Source organism: Apteryx rowi, unplaced genomic scaffold (assembly GCF_003343035.1).
Source record: "Apteryx rowi isolate R43461 unplaced genomic scaffold, aptRow1 scaffold_213, whole genome shotgun sequence".
In the NCBI taxonomy this organism is placed as follows: domain Eukaryota; kingdom Metazoa; phylum Chordata; class Aves; order Apterygiformes; family Apterygidae; genus Apteryx; species Apteryx rowi.
Window position 1 is genome coordinate 1,273,426 of NW_020448453.1, and position 22,564 is coordinate 1,295,989.

General features: G+C 41.0%; 1 protein-coding gene across 2 annotated transcripts in view; it reads right to left on the reverse strand.

Moving 5' to 3' along the window:
- Positions 1-203: 203 nt before the first annotated feature.
- ZNF516 (zinc finger protein 516) overlaps positions 204-22,564 on the reverse strand; it is a 101,429-nt gene continuing 79,068 nt past the window's right edge. For both annotated transcript variants that reach the window (XM_026064330.1, XM_026064331.1), the window contains exons 3-6: positions 13,689-15,176; positions 8,355-8,459; positions 7,486-7,553; positions 204-283 (exon numbers count right to left, since the gene is read on the reverse strand). In XM_026064330.1, coding sequence (XP_025920115.1) covers positions 224-283; positions 7,486-7,553; positions 8,355-8,459; positions 13,689-15,176 — 1,721 coding nt within the window. In that variant the 3' untranslated portion in view covers positions 204-223. The remainder of the gene's footprint in view (positions 284-7,485; positions 7,554-8,354; positions 8,460-13,688; positions 15,177-22,564) is intronic.

The following is a 22,564-nucleotide window of genomic DNA, read 5'->3' on the forward strand; positions in this document are numbered from 1 at the left end:
ATATATATCTTGTGTAGCATCTTCATTTATTTTAAAATGATTAACAGTGCAGAGGCATCCCCCTCCTAGCAGAGCGTGGAGCGCTGCCTGCGATCTCTCGGAGCAGCTCGGGCGACACGCCGGCTCGCGGGGAAGCGCTGCAGCAGCGGCGGCGGCTGCGGCGCGGGGCTGCCGGGGCACCCCCCGGCGGGGGCCCGCCGCCGCTCCCGCTCCACCGGGGGCCCTAGGTCCCCTTCCTCAGAGGCACCGTGTGGACAACGTCCGCGCTGGAATGGTCTCTCCCCTGTGAAAGAAAGACGACAAACAGGAAAGCTCATTTTTGCCTCGCTTCCCCTCCCTTTTACACTTACACCTCTGCTCCTGCTCAGAAGAGCCCGGCACCCTCGAGCCTCTTTGTGGCATTAGCTACCTTTTATCTGCAYTGAGCATATTCATTTTAGCCTAACACATCATGAAGAGTTTTTCGGGTTTTTTTAAATAATCTCCACTGAGAACAAAGTGTGTCAGGCCCCTATAAACTGTTGGACAGACTAGAATAGCAAGTAATAGTGTGCGAAGGAGCAATTCTGCAAAGGTTATGAACATGGAGGGAGGGAGGGAGTGAGGGAGGCCTCCCTAGGAAAGGGAGGAAGGCCTTCAAAAAGCAGAATTTTGTGTTAGCCAAGAGGGATTCGTAACTAGATCACAGTCTTAAAAAGACTGAAGTTCGAGGTCACAGAGGCAGCTAAAAGAAGAAAAACCTCAAATCTTGCACAGGTCTGTCAAAAGCTAAGAAGTGGGTTTTTTTCCCCCTCTTGTCATTTTCCTTTTATTTTTTTTTAGCCAATTTCCATGAACAATTACTGTGTTGAAAAAACAGAAGGGATATTCTAAAAATCAAGAGAAATTAAAGATAAAATCGTGAATAAGTGGGAGCTTCAGGAAAAGCTTTAAAATGACATTTAGAACATCACTGTCGGAACAATGCAGTTTACAATCCTGATCCTAAAACAACATGGCAAGATTAATCTTACATAAATGCATTATCCTTAAGCTAAAGACTTGATGAAGTGGAACAGACCATTTTAAATTAATGCAACATAAAATATGGCACCCATGTAAAATCCAAGCAAGTTTCAAGCTGTGCCTATGGCAGCCCTAGAAATAGCTAAAGAAAGCCCAGCTCTGGTTGACATAATGTATTAAGTACTTCTCTTTTGTTAATAGATTTAGAAAATTCCTAATTAAACCTGGCCCAAGATTCATGACATTTACCAGTCAAAGTTTGGTTTAAGTCGGAAAGATTTGCAACAAAATTAAAGAAAAAAAAGCTTCTGTACAGACTGCAGTATATTTGAAATGTAGGAAACAGTAACTGAATGAGAGATGTGATAAAACTTCCTTAGTTGGATGCTGAATTTCCTGCAGTAAACTCGGAAAGATGCTTTACATTTTTGCACGGCTGCATCACGCCTAAGAGACAGAGACGCAATTCCTCGAGGAGGCATTCGTCATTGCAATGTCTCACACTGAACTGGCTCCACGGGCGCCAGCGAGCACAGCGGCAGTTCACCGGGCTGCGGGAGGGCACCCACCTCACCCCACTTTCTGGAGGGAAGAAATGAGAAAAGGGCCCCAGGGCGGGCGTCCCCCCCTCACCCCGGCACGGGCTGCCATCACACCAGGAAACGCGCCTGAAATCTGGGCAAGCGAACACCAACACCGTTGCTCCCCTCCCTTGCCTTTGTGTTGGCCCATCCATTGTTTTCTCTATTCAAAATGGAACCAAAGCTGTGTTTTCCAGCAGAAAATTAAAACCTATTGCTAAACATCTGGTTTAAGAATACATTGGTGTGCTAGTCGATGTTTGAACCACCTGATATACACCTGTACTGCATTTTTCCTGAAGTGAAAATGCACCACTTTGAAACCAAGGTTTTCTCCACTTTAAGAATTTTGGAGGAAAGAAGCAGGGCTTTTCTAGTAAATAAAACATACAGCTTCCATGCCAAAATTGTTTCCATACAGAATTCTAGGGCCTTTCACCAGTTAACTGGAAAAAGGAGAACTCAGCTTATGTGCATTTTAATATACTGGAAATAGATTATCGTGTGACATTTAAATAAATAGCAGTAATCAGTTTGGAGTGTGGATACCTTTGTGGTTTATAGACAAGGTGAAAATGTTGGGACAAGAGCTATAGCTGCTAGTCCTGTCAACAATGCTCATAAATGAAGGGACATACAGTACATACGTATTGCTCAGATGCCAGTACAGCAGCCTCCATGATTCCTTGATTGTTTGCATTATAATCTCCATATGTATGAACGAGACAAATTAGGTTGCCATTTATTTGTTCATTATCTATTATTTTGATTAATGGAATTCTTGTTCTCAGAATAACTATTTAAAAATAACATTTGCAATAATGAGGACTGAACTATTAATCATGATCTTTAAAAGAAACTCTGCAAGGAACTGGGGCAAGACATTTCATACGAACAAATGTCATAAATAGGACTTCTAACTGACAGTGTTAAAATTTGAAAAGCAAAAAACAAAACAAAACAAAAACCAGAAACCAATGGTTTAAATAACTTTTTATCTGTTTTTCCCCTCCTTTTTCTCCTTCCCCATCTCCCCCCAGCTAGGGGACAAGCAGAGCTGTACTGTAGCTGGACCATATGAACATTAGAGGTAATGGATGTCCTCAGCCTTCCCCCAAGCCCCTTCGCAACCTATATAGTGTCTTCCTGCTGGTTCTTTCCAGTCTGTCTCTTCCCCAAATTCTGACCATTTACATTTATGTTATCTCAGCACTGAACGTTACAAAAAATATTTTTGAACAGTTATTCTGGAGAGAATGAGGGCTTATGGTTCTGCTTCCTTAATGAAGACTGTAAACAACTCTCATAACGAACTATTTCTGCTTCCTCTTTTCAGTGCATGAGCTTCCAGAACTGCGCTATTTACAGTTTTTTCACTTAAAAGGAGTGCCCCTGCATTCTGGCACAAGGAAAGCTTCAGCCAGAGATACCCAGGATATCAGTAGTTATTTTTCTCCTGAGCTCTAGCTTTTAATTGATTTTTTTGCAAGTAAAAGGGTGTTTTTTCTGAAGGGGGAAATGTTGGAATTTTTTGTTTTTCTGCTTGTTTCATTTGCACAAAAAGCATATCTGAACAGAGAACTCAATGTCTTTGATTCCAGCACTGTAAATACATTTTACATATATATAATCCTAAGAAGATGAGAAGTCTTCACTGGTGCTAACCAGTAAATCACGGCCTTTTGAAACCCAGTCACTTGTCCTTTTTAATTTTTAGAACATATTGTTCAACACAGCAGAGAGAGAGGCTAAACTATATTCCTAAAGCAGGCCAAGTTTGTATGTGTTTCTAAAAACGTAACACAAGGCATGTGTACTAGAAATTGCTACCTCTGCTGTTACCATTTTGTACGAGCAGACTACAGGACTGATTCCTGTGACACTGGATGCACTTGGGAACTGGGCTTCTGGCTGCAATGTTGCAGAAGCAGGTAATTCCTCTGAAATGACCCARTGCTTTAGGAGAATTTTGCTCTGAGAGTTGCAGTGCATTTGAGATTCACGCAGTCACAGGGACCCTTCCAAAAAGGAGCCAGCGTTTGTCTTTACGACCGTATAAGCAATTCAAGTGTGCTTCCAGAATTCATGCTTACTAAATCAGGTCTTTGGATGCTACTTAGTGTATTCCAAATTAAGATACATATTCATTGTGGATAAGCAAGCTTAATTATGGATATATTGGGAYATTTAGCATTTATAAAAATATTCAGAATATTCAGTACATTTAATATGGCAGCATTTCAAGAGAATCTGCATGACTTTGAACAGATTGTATTGACTTGGGGTATGTAATGAGCATTTTTGTCCTTCAGAGTTAGACTAGGAAATATTCTAGAGTTCAAAGGAAATTTATTTGATGGAAAAAATCTTTCTTTTTAAAGAATGTTCAGGTGGAAGTAAGGGGAAAGTAGAAAATACTATTACAAAGCAGATAACCATCTTATTTCCTATTTTTGTTTACATTTCATTGGTGATAATGATAAAATATGAAATACTTTAGTCCACTGCTAGTATTATCAAAATTGGGTGTGTATAGTCTTCTTTACACACCCCTATATGTGGCCTAATTTTCAGTGCTGCTGAACACCTGCATCTCCTGCTGGCGGTTCATTGCCCTAAATCAGGCTTCCTATTTAGATACCTAAATATAGATTTAGCTGGCTCGCTTTTGAAAAAGCCTGATTGTAGACCTTATTTTTAACATGTTGGATTTAAATTACTCTGTGAGAAAACAGCTCTATAATGTAGCACTGTTGTAAGCTACTATGCTGGGGAATTTTAAAAGCCTTACCTAACGTTCTTTTATAAGGGAAGTCTTTGGAGAGGATCTTCTCTTGACTGCTGAAGGAAATGGGGGAACTCTGATATACTAACGTTAATATTTTTACTCTTTAACACACTACTCAGAGGAAGATATTTTACCTGTAAGGAGGAAACATTATGCAAAGCAAATCACATTCACTTAATGTAAAAAACCCTTCATTCTAAAGCTACCAAATGTGGTAGCTATTGTTTCTTGCTGGCAGCATGTGCATGGCACTTCTGTTACTTGAACTGACTTTACACTGTAAACTCTCATGAATAGATCTGTCCCCAATTAAGAAATGAAATGAAGACACAGAGTGGCAATGTTTTAAGTGGGAAATAGTTATGTTACCAGAATGCTGCAGGCACTGTTCTCGGTGTGAGCTAGTTTCTGTGCTTCTAAAGGCCCCTACAGTTGCAGGTAGGAATGAAAGTATTCCCTTTGCAAAAGGTAGGGACTATGCGGRGTCTTCGGGGGGAGTGTAAAGCCTGTCTGCTAGGAGAACAAGAAAAACAGCAGACAACTGAATAATTTTAATTGACATAGATGCTGACAAACTGAGACAAAGGCTGAAATTAAAGAACGAACAAGACAAAAGGAAGGAAACTACCTCCTGGAGAAGTGATCATACTGCAACTTCTGTGAAAGAAATACTGATTGCCAAGAGACGAAGCAATTCATGAAACTAACCTCTATCCAGTATTCTGCTGTATTGAGAGATGTTGTAATTTAATCAAATTCTTTGAAGACAGATTGACATGGACTGAGACTGCAACAGCAAACTACATTTGCTGTGGAAGAGGTTAGTCAATAAATTCTGGCATGRCAGTAGTTTACAAAGACAAGATTATGAGTAAATTTATTGTGCAGTAATATAACCTGAATTATAAAAAGACTCCAACTGAGTTGTCACATCTCTCTTCAGACAGATATGACCGTTTCAGAATTCTCTGGAAATGCTTCTCCAATTTTGACCTTCCATTGTCTTTTAGAGGGAAAAAGGCCCCCAAACCAAAACATTGCCTTCAGAATCATTGGTAACACTTACATATGGGATAAACCACAAACATGAAGAGATGAAAGAGACCCAACAATACAAGCATTTTAAGGGTGTTTAGTTTTACTAAATCTATGTTACTAAATTGATGAGAAGCAAAGACTCTTTTTGAGCTAGTTCACAGAGCTGCACAGTGTTTCACCCTGCCATATGCTTTTACGAAGAAGGATGTCCTGGCACCATTTTATTAAATAAGCCTCATAAAGAGAGCACTTTTTGATGGGGCCAACTGCAGTCTCACTCTCCATTTCTCCAATTGTAGCATAACTTTGCTGTTAGTGCCCCACAAAAACAAAGCAAACAAACAGCCCCCACGACAACAACTGAAGTGCTGTGTCACCTTTGTAAATCAGAAGTTGCATTTCAGTGGTAAAGGTTAGGAAATACTGATTCCATTCAAAGCTCTACTACATATGGGAAATCTTATTAATATTACAGAGAAGATTATTTTTTCCATCAAGGCACAAGCTCAATAAATAACTGAGGGAGGGGCATAATGGAGGTAGAAGGAGCTTTCTAAAAAAATCACGTGTGGGAATCCAGTTATGAAAATAAATTTAAAGGCAGGGCCTAAAGTCTGTGTTTCTAGTAGGAACTACTGTCCTATTTGAAGAAGGAGGAAAACCACTGACACTATTTTTCTGAAGTTTCTCACGTAAATTCATTGTCATTAAAGGTGACACGCTGACAGCACTAAAGAAGGAAACTCTGGCACAGTCTAGGCAACAGCAGTACATCCCACCACACTCTAGTCTGAAAAGCGTCCTTGGAAAGATTCAGTATTCATGATCATTTGAGGCTTCATTTCTCTCGCTATTGTTAACAAAAACATCTATCGACATTGGGTTTTGTGATTCTTTAAAAACTGGAAAATGGGTTGAGACTCAAACTTATGTCACTCGCAGTAAGGACCAGTCGCACTCACAGCTTTAAGTCATGATAAATAACTAGCACCAGATGTGAAAACTTCATAAGGAGAGTTGTAGGCCACTCCTACGTCCTGATGGCAACATCTGATGTCCCTGTGGCGAAGGCTGGATCTCCAGAGTAACCTCAGGATGTCCAGGGTAAATAAGAAAGTACAACAGAGAAGCTGCTTGGAGTCTCTATGAAGGATGGAGCATGCAAACCAAGTGACGCGGTGGCATCTGGTGAAGATGCTTACGGAGCAAGTAGAAACAACTCCTAGATCTCACAAAGGCTCAGACTTGGGACTAGCACCGAGCTGCATTCTCTAGGCATGGCCAAAATCACCTGCACTTGTTTAGTAAGAGACAGGAGAACAGAAAAAGTGTGGTAGTAAAAAGCTAATAAAAAATGTGAATGGAAGGCAGAAAAGCAAGTGGTACTTGAGGCACTCCAAAATGAAAGAAAACTGCCTATGAGAAGGTATGGCCTGAAACCCCCTTGCCAAGTTTGAAGATGGAGTGGGAAGGTCTATGTTATGACACTGGTCTCCAAAGACATTAGGGATACAAAATAAATTCAGTTTATTGGTTTTCTATGTAACAGCTTTGTCATGTATAATTCAGAGTGCTGAGAAGTGTTTGTCAAGACAGGAAGCACTGTATGCTAGAAACAGGAAAGCAAACCACCACACAGAGTCCACAGAACAGAAAGATACGAGCCCTTCAAGACAAGCAACAGGATATTATGATAGGAATACTCTTCAGAAAAATACAGACTGTTAATTGTATTGGTGCAGCAGATAAGGGATGAGGTGTAAAAGCAAATTATTTCTAGAAATTCTTAAAATGCTATCTCATTGTTACGTATAATGTGCAGTTACCTATCCCACCCACTCCCCAGTAATATCTTTATTTCAACAGTAGTTACCTGATCTACAATTAACTGTCTCTCTATATAAGACTTTGATAAAATGCTTAAAAATTTTAGGAGCTAAAAATCAAGCAACACTGTTATTATTTATACATTTGTTATAAAATAGTCAGTGCTTTGCTGATGAGTATCACTGTGCAACTTTTTTCCCAGCTACCACATTAAAAACCAAACACCCAATTAATTGTAAAACATACTTGTTTTGGGGCATCTGCGGAGGTGGTGTGAACTTCAGTACCTCGGAGTCCATTAGACTCAAATACCACTGTGGGAACAAGGGGGCTTGTTAACAGATGAACATTCAAGCTTCGTTAGTGTGTGTACATTATTTGAGACCATTACAGATTAACCAYGTTCAAAAAAAGACACCAGCTACTAGCCTGTGGCCGGAAAATACCAATTTACCGTAACACTTACTGTAAGAGAGTGTGCTAACGGCAGCCTAGGGCCACTGCTCTTTTTAATTCAGACTTCGGTGCTGAAGAAAGCAATCACTGACAACATTAATTATCAGTGTATGTGTAAAGGGACCCTCTTCTTGCATTACTTACCATTTGGCCTCTGTCATTTTGCATCAGACTGGCTTATGCATGCATCATTCACACTTCTCAGAAAGAACCCTCCAGTCTCACTGTCTCGTGTAAGGCTCAGGAGGTATCTCGACATTGGTAGCTCTATCTTCCTACATTCTCAACAATAGACCACTCCGGGTTAAAAATGGCTGGCAGGGCTTTCAGGTCTTTGTAACTGACCTGTCTGAGGAAAATCTAGTTTCCTACAAAAATGTTCCTGTCAACAGCAACGATGACAACAGCAACATTTGCAAACAGACTTACCTTAAATGCATTGCAATTTTAGAGAGTTGGGGGGGGGGGGAAATCAGGTAAGTAATATGCGGGGAGCAAGCGCAACAGTCATAAAAATAAAGAACTTGCGCATGAGATTTAGGTATTGAAATTACTTAGGTTAACATGGGACGTAAACATAATTCCTGGCATTTTGTTAGCTGGATTGGAAAGAAGGAAAGCAGGAAAGAGAGAGAGCAAGAACAAGTGCAAAAAGCTACCTGTGTGGGACCTCTGATGAGTCCTGAGGTGACTGGGCTGGTTAAAGCATTTTCCACATTCTCTGCAGACACAGTCTCCTYGGCGTGTTTGTGTCCTAAGCATCCCTGTAGTTGATAGGGAGGGAGGGAGGTAAAGGGGGGGCAGGGGGAGAGGAGAGAGGAAAGTTGAGAAGAAAACATTATGCCAGAAGAAAACATCATTAGTATGTCTAATGTGTCATTATGTGAGGCTACCTTCAGGCCCTGGATGACAACTGTCAGCCTTCATCTAGGCACTGGCTGACAGGCCAGGCACACACAGGACTGCAAGAATGCATAAATTACATTGAATTAAAAAATGCTCCCCGTGATGTGCCTGCACCAGGACTGGCATGTCAGGTGTGCGCTTCTCAGAGCAGCTGGATCCACTTTTCAGCCATCACCCAGCTTTGTCAAGCAGTACATCAGGCAAATCAAAGCGACTCCAGCGTGGCGGAGACAAGTCACATGGATAATAGGAAGTGAGTAGGACCAGAGCCCGACTGTCCCCCCCGGGCGGCAATACCTTAGAGACAAACGCAGAGTGAGTGGAGCCATCACAAATTGATCAAACCTTTAGCCCCTGCCTACCTGCCTGCCGGTGCTGCTTTGACCTCGGACCTCTGAGGCACAGACGAAAGACATCTGTGAATGAAAGTGTCATTCCAGACATTTTGAGCTAGTAGCAGCACAGCAGCCTTCTACCAGCCCTCGGTAAACATGTTTTCTAGGCCATTAGCATTTGTGGAAAACCACTCAAACCTCTCCTTTTTCTCCAAAGGTCAGTTTACAGTATCTGACTTAAAGGGCTGGTCTTTGTCTTTTTACTGCTGATCAAAAAAGACACATTTGACTTTTATTGGGCTTTTTAAAAAAATGCTTGAACATCATCTTTTTCTATTTTGGTAAAACACCCTCCTCAGAAGGAAAGACTTGATGTTTTTATTTGCCATTGGAATACTTTGGCTTTTAAAGAAATTCTCAGGCGCTTGCCAGCAGAAGTGAAGTTTCAGCCCCCACCCCCACCCCACCTTTTAGTAGAGTAAAACTGTGAACAAAAAAGTGGCAAAAAGTAGCAACTGAAAACCAACTGCAGGATGCCAGAGGGCCCATCCAAACCACAGATTGCTGTACCTGAGAATGAATGGAAAAGATGATGGTCTGCCATTTACCCTGCTTGTATGGCACCAGTGTCTTGTGCTGATTTTTACCACAACATACATTCTAAATAAATGTCTGGTTGCAAAAAAACACTCAAAAATCTTATTTCTGTTATCTCCTTTTATAATAGCACCTCCTGTAGATGGCAGTACAGTCTAAGTAATGCAGCTGAGCAGACTCATTTCCAACAATCAGCTTCTAGCAGTTGAATACCACAAGATCCATGATTTAGGGCCAAATCCGGATCCCGTATACTCACCAAAAAAAAAAAAAAAAAGAAAAAATAACACCAATTTCAATGACAGCTTCACAGAAATATAATAAGACGGATTTGCCCTGGAAGGTACTACAGATTAAAGCAGATTTTGTGGCATGTTATCAGCATTTTTGCTAATAACAAAACCAGAACAACTAGCCAGAACAACTACAGCTGCAAGCTTGAAAGCAAAGCGAAATGAAGCGCATTAAGGGACCTGAACCCAGCTCTGGTGACCCACTGCGCCAACAGCCAAGCCCTGCAGGGGAAGGCAGGGCATCTGTCGGTCCAGCAGCTCCCGTGGGACCGGGGGACTTGGGCTCCCCAGATGGCTGTGTGTGACCTCTGGAAAGACATTTAATCTCTCTATACCCCAAGCCTCTGCCTGTGAAAGGCAAAAATACTTTTCTCCAACACCTTTTTGTGAAAATTCCGTGATAGGAACTGGCTTTTCTGCTACCAAATACAGCAAGAGCTTCAATTCACAGTCCTCTCTACATGTTTTATTTCAATAATATTAACAAAAAAACCAAATGCCTTTAGCAATTGTTAGGTTTGTTTGCTACTCAGTCTGCGCACTCTCTCCCTGTACACTGTTGACAGTAACTCATCACAAAACACTGCTCTTCTGAAACGTTTAAATCTCAATCACCTATGAAACTGGGGCGAGAGGTTAACAAACTAACTGACTGCTGTTAAGGGTTTCAAGATAAATACTGATTTGCCTAGTCCATATTGTATTCTTAACAGGGAGGGTTTCGAATATCATTCTAAGCTAACTTGTCCTACACAAATGCAAAACATGAGACTGGGTTAGCACTTTCATCATCTAGCCCCTCCCTAGCACTTACTTTGTGGCAGTTATTTAGAAAACAGGTGGAAAAAATGGATTGCTTCCAGGTAGGTTTGCCATTGTTGTGTTTCCTAAGAAGCACCATAAGGCTTTCGATACTTGGGGGCTTTGCTCTGTGGGCATCACTGTTGCAAGGTGATACCCCTATGAGTCACTCAGGATACACTATACGGGAACAAAAGAGGGTGGATGACTACAGGTGGTAGCAAATTAAGGTAAATGAACAAGAACGTGACTATCTGAATGGGAACTCCTATGAAACCAATACTCAGAGCTGATCTCAAAGGAGCCCCAGGGAAAGAGTGCATCTGCTGCCATAGCCCATCCTTTCCTAATACCACAATTCATGTAAAGAATCTGAACATAAATRAAATAAATAACCGCTATTAAATACAACAAAAAGATTTTCTCTAGAAGTGTTTGGGAACAGTGTGAAACAAACCTAGCCTCAGCACAGAAACCTTTGTGTTTGCCGCTGGATTACAACAGTACTTACAACTCTCTTTTCCAAGGACACTAACCCTTTAAAAAAAAAAAAACGCAAAGGTACAAGGACCCCATAAAGAAACCCAGACAATATGAAGAAAGTTGAAAGCAAAGGTCACGACCCTGCATTACCACACACTAAAATATTCTAGTATGATCCAGGATGATGTAGTATACTGAACACTCAAGTAAAGTTAATCAGGAACATTTATTGGGAAAAAAACATGTGACTAAGCGTGTACTCAAGCCTTCTTTGGGATTTTTGGTTTTACTTTTCATGTCATGATTACCACATTCATATTGCCACATGAAGACTTATTTGTATGATGCATACTGACCAAGATTCAGAGGGCTCAGTCGAGGACCATGCATTATTTCGGACAAGGCTGTTAGCCTCCTGTATTTGGGGGGGCAGGACCCTGATCCTTTACCTGCAGCAGCTTTTTATTGTAGTATTATGAAAAACAGCCATCATGCCAATTGGTTTGAAGAGCCATCAACAACCTGGAAATTGTATATAACATGAAGACAAGTTGCATAAACAAAAGGTTTCAAATTCTGAAAACGTGATGGCTATAAACGACTCTGAATGAAAGAAGAGATTTCAAAGCAAAGATGGCCACTAAATAAATTCCAGTTAAAGTGGTGTCTTTGGAAATTACTCCCCCCAAAAAACTATTTGACAATAAAATCCCTCTTTTAATAAGCAGGTAAATAGAGATTTTCTTGAAAACCTTGCCCCTACTTTACTTTGCCCTTATATTTCTCATGTGTTTTCTGATACCCGTATTCACTGAAGTCAGCTTCTACTGTTTTTCTTCATCCCTGTTATCACAGCTGGGAGCTCACCCCATCATTAAAATTGCTCTGAACAGATTGACATGATGCAGTATTAAATGACATCAGGGAGAGTTCACCCACATTAAGGTACCCAAACTTGATGGAGGACCAATTAACTGGTATTTAGAGCAGGAAAGGGGCAGGGAGAAATTTTAGAGAATGTCCCTAGGCGCAGTGATGGCAAAAGGAAAATCAGCTGTGGACTAATGGACCCAGAACACAGACATACTGACGTGTTTTAGAAACAGAAAAGGTCTTTCTCCTCTGCTTCTGTAACAAAAACTAGGAGCTCCATGACAGTTACAATAATCACGTAACCTCTAACACCTGCACAATGATCCCTTTAATAATATTAAATAACAATCAGCTCTTGTATAGCCATACTTTTTAACTGATTGAGGAAAACCGATGATATAATGGCTGAAAGGTGTTCCTCATGGACTATTTCAGATAGATTTTGCCTTCTTGTCTTCTCCAAAAGGCCTTCAACAAAGACCTGACTGAACATTATGGGTCTTTCCTTGCCTCACAGCTGCCAGAGCGGTCAACTTGCAAACCTTTACACCTGCTGGGAATCTGATCRCAACTGTCCCTAGACTATCAACTTCCAAATGTCCTGGCTCTGATCCCACTTATAAAATACAGTCACAAGCTCCATTTCACACATTCCTTTGACAAAATAGGTAGAGAGCATTATGCCTGATAAGGATACTAGATAGCTGTAGGAAGAAAGGTCTGAAATGAGTGCTCTTTAAATGTGGAATTAATTTCTTGCACAGCTTCTACTTTGACAAGAAGTATATTAAAAAAGGTGTGGTTTACAAATGCTGTGAGCTGGGACTAGGGTTCCCTTTCTCTGCCCCCATCCATCTCAAGAGTAACAGATCACTGTGATTTTCAGTTTCCACTGACACAAACTAATTCTGGCAGAGAGTCAAAAAAGCATGCTATCAAACACAAAAGTGTAGGTTTCTTTCTTTCTTTCTTTTTCTAATGTGGAGGTTGAGTGGCAAGAGACAGAAGGAGAGCTGTGGTACTCTTTTAGTCCCTGAACTTTAAACCTCCYATTTGCACGACTGCCTTTCCTGCTTATGTGAATTAGCAGACACATAACTGGCTTTGCCTCTTTTTAATTATAAACACACAAACCGATCAAAAGAATCATTTGAAAAATACTATAGTAGTCTTTGATATGGACAAGGAAGATCTTAAGACTTTTGTCAAGAAAGACAAAGGACACTGACAAGTCATTATCTCTCTCTGTTGCTGGAAAACTTGCTTGCAGAGGAAATTGAACAAATCTTCCAAAATAACATCACAGATAAGCCCCAGAGGATGTTTATTTTGCCTGAAGCAAAAAGATTATGATGTGTGCCAGCACCAGCGTATCACAGGGATCTTAGTGTGACAGAACATCTGTGTAACTCTAGCCTGCTTGAAGCAAAGGGACAAAGGAGCAGCAATATGCCAGGTGGAACAAAACACATTTGACCTGTGATAGAAATGTCACCGTGTGTGAGAGGGGATGCTGCAATGTTAAGAGATACATAAACAAATCTATTCAAGCCTATCCAGCAATGATCAAACAAGGAACTTACAATCCCAACAGTTAAAAGGAGAGAAGGAAGGAAGATGCTGYAAAACAATGTACGACAGCTCAAAACAAAAGAGAAGCAAGCAAGCTAGATCCACAGCTACGGAAGGGCTTGCAAAATCATACCTGCATGATCCAGAACAGGGCTGTTGGCACCGCAGGTTTGGTACAACGAAGCCAGGTCCTTTGGAATGTATGTTTTAAAGATATTTAAAATGTCCAAACGTTTTTCATGCCCATCTGATCCTGAATCCTGTTTGCTGGAGTGTGAAACTGGAGAAACTCCTGTTGCACTAGGCGGGGGCTGCATTAGTGGACTTGCTCGTGCCACAGCTGTGCAGTTTGCCAATGTCCTCAGCTCATTCCCAGCCTTTACATGAGGTTCCCTCTGAGGCACCAATGGCTCTTCATGTTTAGTGTACTGCTCACTCTTGCACAGAGGATGATACTGTGGCGGTGGGTTGAATTTGGCCTTCATGGAATCGGCTGCACAGTGCTTACCTGAGGGGGCAAAACTGGTACTTCCTTGGGGAACCACATACTTTTCCACTTGTTTACTGTTSGTAGGCTGTGTGCTAGGCCTGGACATGACTGTCTGAGTAGGTGTTACACTTCTGCCAAAGGCTCCCATTTGCATAAGTTTGGAATTTGCTTCATACTTATTTTTTAGGGGAGGCTGTTGTGCTGCTATGCTGTATTGCTCCTGGGAATGGTTTAATTTGGGCTGCCTGTACCCATCAAAACCTGATACGCGTGGACCACAGTGGCCAAATACATGACTGTCCTTGGACTGATGCATACTCCCAGACTTAGCAGTCATCCCAACAGGAAGGGAGCCACTTTTGGATCCTGGCAAAGCACCTGGCACTTGAGTGCGCGTAAATCTGGCAACCGGCAAAGGCTGGCATTCTTTACCACCGAGAACAGGAGGGGGGCCAGTACGTCCACTCCTTGCCAGAAAAACCAAGTTGTTTTTAATATTCTTGAATCCGTTGTGTTGAACCCAAAGGGGAACCATGGAGTTACAGCTGACTTTGTGCAAAATTCTTTTATGCATCCACAGGACTTCAGGGTAGTAAGTCTTGTGACTGCAGAAAGGACATGGGTAGATAATTAAAGCAGCCTGGAAGGATGTATTGAAATTCTTATTGCATGAACTATCCCTTGTTGATTTTTCACTCAAATCGAGTGGAGCTACCTCTTGAGCTTCAGYACCTTTTTCTGTCAGAGGATGCTCCCTGCTTAAGTCTGGCAAATTTTCTTTAAGGCGACCAGCCTGCATTTCAAGTGATGTTTTCAAGCCCATGGACATGTTTGAAGATGTTTGGCCCACACCTGAAGCAAAGTTAACAATGTGACTGGAGCAAGGAAGCCCTTGGCTGTGGTGAAATGCTGGCATCTTTACATCTGCAGGACCTTTCAGATCTTGGTATTTTGAATAGGGCTCCTTGATAACTTTCCCCAGGGCAGACACCAATGCTGGTATCTCTGGTTTAAACTCATTGGCATCGTTTTCTCCGGCATTGTGGCTTCCCAGCTTCAGAAGTTCATCCACCTGAGATGTTGCCATAGGTGTCTCCTCTTCAGAAAAATTGCAATGGTATGGCTTTTCGTCTGAATGGGATAAACAAAAAACACAATTATCATTTTATGCAGACAGGAGCACAAAACAAAGCAAAATTCAAGACTGAAATAAAATACAAGGAGAAAAAGCAAACTCTGGTATTAGTATCATAATGACATACTACAAACTAAAGGTACAGTATAGGCAAGAAAATCACAAAAGACACAACAGTTCAATTTACTTTTAAGGATCACTGTGAAGTTTGGATAAACTCTCTAATGCTGCATGTTTGTGACATTTTAAAGAAAGAACAATTCAATAATATATCCATGTTAAAATTTTGGAGGTGCAAGAAAAATAAACAAATATGCAGCCATTTAATGCTTTAACAAAAGCAAAGATAATGGAGCCAGATAAGACTGACCTAGTTAAAGGTCTGTCAGCGTTTCCACTACAAGCCCCTATTTTCAAAGGGTTTATAACTCAGCAATAAAAACTGGCTCCACACTGAAACCAAGCATATAAGCAGATACAGCATACAGAATAAATTGCTCACTTAACAGAGACTTTTGCAGTGGCCCAATATAAAAGATGAGTTATGGGGAATGTAAATTTTGAATTTTCTGTCTGTTAGTTTAAAGCAGATACATTTTTATTTTAACATATGTTTGAGTCGAACTCAGGTAAAGTTTATGGCTGCTCAGTCCACTGAGAGACAGGGAATTCAACATTTTTGACTACTTAAATTACAGAATTCAAACCAGACTTTCAATTCTTTCAATTTTCTTCTTCTCTTCTCAGCTCTCCTGAGTAATTTTATCTAACACACGTCCTAGAAAGGCAACATACTGGGCAGTAATTAAAGCAGTTTGGGGGAAACAGAACAGTATGATTTGTTTTGCTCAGAACACGGCTAACCTCCACCAGTTCTCACAATGCCGATCTCTCAGAGCTGCTGATAAAGTCGTTGAATCCCTCCAAAACAGTTCACAAATCAATTCCACTGAGATTTTCATCACAGCAGTAATGCTTACTTCACTGAATCCATTTAACATGTAACTGAATTGAATCATCTGACAAACTTTCAGTTTCAATTAACTTGCAGTTAATGAGCCACTGCCAGGCAAGTGTAAGGAGACTATGTTCCATCTAAAATGTCACCAGTCCAAAGTGATCGCGGTATTCGCAGAATGGGAAAGGAGTGAACTGCTCTGTAGCTGCATATCCTCTTGCATCAACTCATAAAAGCCAGTGCTTTAGAAAATCAAGTACTGTTCTTTAATAGAAGGCAGTGCCATAGGCATTATTCTAAACTGCACAATGGAAATGTCTTCAGCTGAAGTTTCTCTGCAAATAAAGCCTATTTAGCCTCATTTTCAATTCAAACAAAAGATTCCTAAGCTTTTGTTTAATTTGAGGTAATTAGGTTAAAAATAACCCATAGATTTGCAGTCTTGCAGGGCTGAATGCTCACTCTGCTCAGATCATTTTCATTTCAAAGTCTCTAAAGGGATAAAGTCAGGGTAAAAAAAAACCCACCTAACTTATTTTTCTTGTGTTGCAGGGGGCAAGGCCTTGGGGAAGCACATGCCCGGCACTACTAGTTAAATTTACAGTTTGAAACAAAGACACTGCATGCAGTAGTGAAATCTGACACTGCACATCTGTGTTATTTTCAAAGCACATCTGTCAAAGCCCAAAATATTTGTGCTCTTAAGTAAGATTTCAAGGCTTCTCTTTACGATCACAAGGAGTGGGTGCTTTGATCATCGTAGTAAATAATAAAGTAAAGCAAAAACAAATCATTCAATCATAGCAGCATTCACTGGAGACGGAACCAACCTACGGGCTAAACTGAGCACAATGCACAAAAAAAGGGGGAGGTCTGAGAGCAGGGCRAGCCTTGTTCTCAGGGCCTGCAGAGCTGGGAAACATGGGCAACGAGTCTGGACCGTGCAGTTACGATAAAGGAGCACACTGAGAGAAGCCAGCTATTCCCAGGGAGCTTTGTGCAAGTCCAGTACTTCTAGATGCATTGGGACTTTGTCAGAACCTACATACCGTGCCACTGCACCAAAGAAAGATCACTGACTTGAGCTGAGGAGGAGGCACAATGTAATCAGTTTGAGTTTGGACTCATTAGAGGAGGAGGAGAGACAGACCGCTGTTCTGTACGGCTTTAATAACCACATGTACAAAGCTTGGGACTGGAAATGCAAACCCAGAGACAGCGATGGTTCTTTAGCCATTTTGGTTAAGGGCAGCTGTCAAAGAAAAGGGCATTTTCCAGGTGGAAAATGTAGCACAGAATAGGGAAAATACATGAAGGCAGTTATGAGGTAAACATCTTGTAATTGCCACAATGCAGAAGTCATACATTTTAAGTTCAATATGTGAAAAATTGTAAGGTTATTACAAAACATAGCTTCTAACATCTCTTAGCAGTGTCTTATCAGATTCGCCTTCTCTGACGTCTCACACACACAGTAGTTAACACACTAGAAATAACTCTAAAAGCTTAGATCAGGAGCCTCAGCAGCAGTATTCATATTAATTGCTCAAGCTCTACTCTTAGCAAAAAAAACATGCGGGATCTGGATAGATACACTTTTCACCTCCAGGCCCAAGTACACTTTTTTGCCAGTACAAAGCACGCCGAGCCTAAACTTTTCCCCAGCCCTAGCCTACTTTTCACCAGGGACTCGACTCTCCAGATACCAAACACCAGACTGAAATGCTGCAGTGTACTGTGCAGTCTGGGGTGGGCCGCAATGAAGGCAAAAGCAAGAGGAGACAGTACGCGATCTGATAACATAGTCAGAGCCTTTTTAGAAAAATAGTTTAAATTTATTTCTGCTTGCTCCCAGACACTTACCCCAGCTGAAAAGGGGTACTAAACAATCCTTTTAAATCACTGGTATAAAATATTGCTTCAACCGGTGCAATGCAGGCACTACTGTCACCAGAAACTTTTGAGATTTTATTATGGCCAGGTCAAAGCAAAAAGCCATGAATGGGATGCCTTTTGCATGATCTCCAGGGACTATAACTCACACTCCCCATTGAAAGAGTTCTTGGCTAAGCATTCTCTCAGAAACTTTCTTTCCTTCAGTCTCTGTCATCTTCTCATTTCTGTCTTAATTCCTTTGTTTCTTACCCAGAACAGCTGTGTTACCTGCTGCACTTAAAAGGACCTTTCTCACTCTTGCCACATCACTGAAGTGTTACTGTTTTTGTGWGTCACTGATAACTGGCCAGCAATTAAACCGGAGGAATTCAGCAAGGCACACGGGTAGGGGGCAGCTGCTGACTTCATCTCATACCTTCAGTTTGGACAGAGCTTCAAATGCTGATGGCATCCCAGATCACAGGAAAGCAAAGCAGGACAGTATAAAACACTGAACTTCATGGGAAGTCCAGGTCTAGAAGCGTAAGAACATTTACGGATTTGACTGGTTCTTCAGAAACACATGTAATTGTCATCACTTACACATCCTACACAAGCAGATAAAAATTACTTCCCTTTCCCCCTCTCTTTCTCCCTCTCACATGCATAAACTCCACTTGTTTCATCCCCAGTTCTGTTCACCACTAAACCAAAATTCAGAACGGGTTGCACAGCTGTTTTAATTCATGAGGCTTCCTATAAAGTAAACCAGGCTAGAAGACTTGAGGACAATGCAACCATGATTTCTATTCAGAAGAGCAGAACTGGCTAGAAATTGGCCCCTTTTTTTGGCTAGCATTACAAAACTGGTGAAGGGAAAAGAGCAGATGTGATGTGATTGATTTTTAGTAAACATTTGATAGTGATTTGCACTTTGCTATGAATGCTGTGGCTTGATTTGAAAACTGGCTGAAAATAAACTCTTTTAAAATAAATGCAAAGGACAGCATTAGAAGAAGGTGCAACATTATAAAGATCTATATGAGGTCCTATTTCCCTTGATATTTTCTTTAATGATCCAGAAGAGACTCTAGACAGCATGCTAACTTAAATCTCCAGGAAATATCACATTTGGAGGAGGTGGAAAAATAATGGGGACACAGAAATAAATGCACAGGGACTTAGAGAGAATAGAAATGCAGTTTGAAAATAATCAAATGAGATTCATTCTGGAAAAAAGCAGGCTAAGACAAGTAAAGGGAAATGATCCAAAAAGCCCATGCAGTGGGAGGGCGAAATCTGGGAAGCAGCAACGTTGAAAATAACAGATGTTACAGTAGACACCAACTTAAATATGAGTGTATTCAGTGAGCTTCTTCAGCTTAACTTTCACAAATAAAAGCACACATTATGGAGACAAAACTACCCCTCTGAAGAAGACGCTTACATGATAGCCATACTGGTCACATTATTATGTATATTAACCATCGTACAYACATGACAGTCAAGGGCAAAGTGTAGAGCCCGAACTAAGTACAACACAACGCGGCATGGCAGGGGAAATAGGTAGAAAGCAGGTCTACAGCACAAAATTGAGGTTATTTTATCATGTGAAAGGAAGGTCCAATAAAAATACTCCAAGCACCCAGAATATCTGTGCAGATCTGCAAATACTGACAAGTTGGAAGGAGTTCAAAGAACTGCAACAGAAGAGCAAAGCAACTGACTAGAAAATAAAGATGAAGAGTTAAATGCCTGTAACATCGCTCACTGAAGACGGCAGGGTGATAGGCCAACCGCCTGCAGACTTCTGAGGAGTGCCAGGTTCCAAAAGAGAGAATTATGTCATCTGGAGCGCTGGAATATATCAGAACAATAAGATATAATTGCACATAGGAAAACTCACGATGAACAGGGAAAACTTCCCAATTAGGTATATTTGTAGCTTGTAGAATAAATGTCAAGGGAAGAGGTGGAACACCACTTGGAATTTAAAACTTATATGGACAAAACACTAAATACATATGAGAAGAAACACTGCTTTTCATGGGGAGACAGAAAGCACGATCTACTCTTCCCCCTTGCTCTACCGCCACAGCAAACCAAAACCCCTCATAAACTAATATCCACACACTAGAATTTCATTCTAGATAAAAGCCCCAAAGAGCCTTCTTTTCATACCAGTTCCCTTCGTGGTTAGCTAAGGAAAGGACTGCTGGAGAATTCACCCGTGATTCTGCGATCCTGCTTGGCAGTGGGTTTATCCTCTGGGTGGAGGTCAGGCTGCTCAGAGATCTGTTCTCTCTATTGCAGAGGATGATTTGTCTTACATTAACTGTGCCCTCTTTCTAGCTGCTAAGTATCTGCTTTTTTTTCACCCCACCTCCTCTGCTTTCTCCTCTCATGTGTATTTCACAGCACAACTCTCATAGTGGGAGAGTGGGAGCAAGGTGAGAGACAACTCCTACATACCCTCTCCAGTTTTCTTACAGTAGAAGGCTATTTGCCACAACAGGGTAACTGGGAAGAAAAAGCTATGCTGTTTTAACAAGAGATCCAGCTCCTCCCTGCAAACTTCGCCTTGCTTTATATGTTCTTAGACATGTTTAGCTGCAGCTACACCAGCTCCCCAATAATTCAGAAGTGCAGATGAATGGGAATTAGACTGAGGTACTGCAGGATGGGGCAGGCTCGCAGACGAGCAGGTAATACTGAAAGGTAGAAAGTACATGATCAACTAATATCCCCACTTCCTCTCAAACTAATTTTAGAATGATGGTGAGTGTTTCTGGCTGAGGCTTGAGGTTTTTAACAGTGCATAAGCTGAACAAAGCTCTTGAGAGTCAGATGTTGACTGATATATGTTTTATCAGTCAACTTACCTCACCCCTGCAGTGATTTTAATGCAGTTATATTAGAGGGAAAAATGCAGTAATGTAGCCCTGAGTCAGAGCCCATGAGCACACAGAAAACAAGTCCCAGATGCTCCAAAAGCTCCTGCGTTCCCCAGTCATCTGGTCATGAAGCAGAAGTTTCTGCTTTACACCACAGTGATTCTCCATATTACTTCTTTGTGATATTTTTATTTTTGAATAGATACTGGGGAGTTACCTTTTTACTTCCAAGCTATTATCTGTATAATATTTATAATAACGGCATATTTTCGTCCTTAGTGAATGAATCCAGATGTGTGGGCAAAGGGAAGGCTTGATTTTTCTTAATACAGGCATATTATTTTTAACATATTTACCACAAATAGCTGCCTTTTGTTTTCAGCTGTGTTCGTGGTCTCCATTCTCCTCTTACATACTTAATCTTAGGAATTTAGAGTTCCTAAAATGACTTCTCATTTACTTTTTAATCTCATGGCTGACAACTTCAGGACAAGGATACATGACGGTGATTGTCAATTTTTAATCAAATATTTCTTGGGAAAGTATGCTGACTAAGAAAAACCATGATCTCACAAGTACAGAGAGAAGTACTGTAGTTTCTTTATCACCTTTTCTTGGGAGTGGGTCCAGGGAGGGGAAATCGTTATCTGACCAAGGCAGTTTTAAGTCTTTTGGGAATCTTTCAGTAACAAAATTTAGCTTTTTTCTTTCCACTCTTTTCTTCCCAAACATTATTAACACAGTTGCCAGGATGATTAAATGACTAATGCTTGGATCCCTTAACTCTACTTTTGTCATGACCTTGTTATTTTTCAGTTGTTTTTCTTGCACATTTGTTTTCAGGCTTCCTTCTTCCCCATTTTTTCCAAAGGCCCCTTTGTTTTATTTTTATTCATTTTACACTCTGCAACTTCTAACTTCACCCACAAGTTCCTTTTYATTCCAGCTGCCAAACGCTTTAAAAACTGCACTAGCCAAGTTCTGCAGTAACCATACCCCAAGTGTGCAAATAGCTTAAACGGCCCATTATGCTGCTCACTTCATTCTCTCCACAGAAGTGCGAAACATTCCACGGGATGAATGAGAAAAATGCCAGCCCAAGTCGCTTCTCATAACATTCACCATTCTCAATTTGACTAATCTCTCTTGCATTGTCTGGCAGGACACCTGCTGCTTGTGAAAACAAAACCCACTGAGCCCTTACAATCGGGGCAGCAGAACCCTGAATAGGCAACCATCAGACTAATTCAATCAAGTTTGTTCAGTTCTGGGCTGCCCGGGTTGTTTTTTTTAATTATTTTAGATTATGATGATTATGAGACTGACTGCATTAGGCTCCCATTTTGGAAAGAATCTGAAAGGTCGCTGAACAGTACAAAACACAAAAATTTTAGTTGATTAAATTTGAAACTGAACCTTTTAAGATGAGTGAAATCCAAAGCTGAGAACAGTTATAGGATAGCACACAAAAGACCCCTTCTGCAAGGTATTCCCTAGCTCAGTAAAATTACAAATTCCTTTGCACAGCAGAAATGCTTTAGAGTTATGTCACACTTCAAGGATCACATTTTTTTTAAAGCGGCCTGAAACCATCCTCCATCCACACAGCTACAGACAGAAAAATCAGCAGGTTTACTGGAATTTCAAGCATAACCAG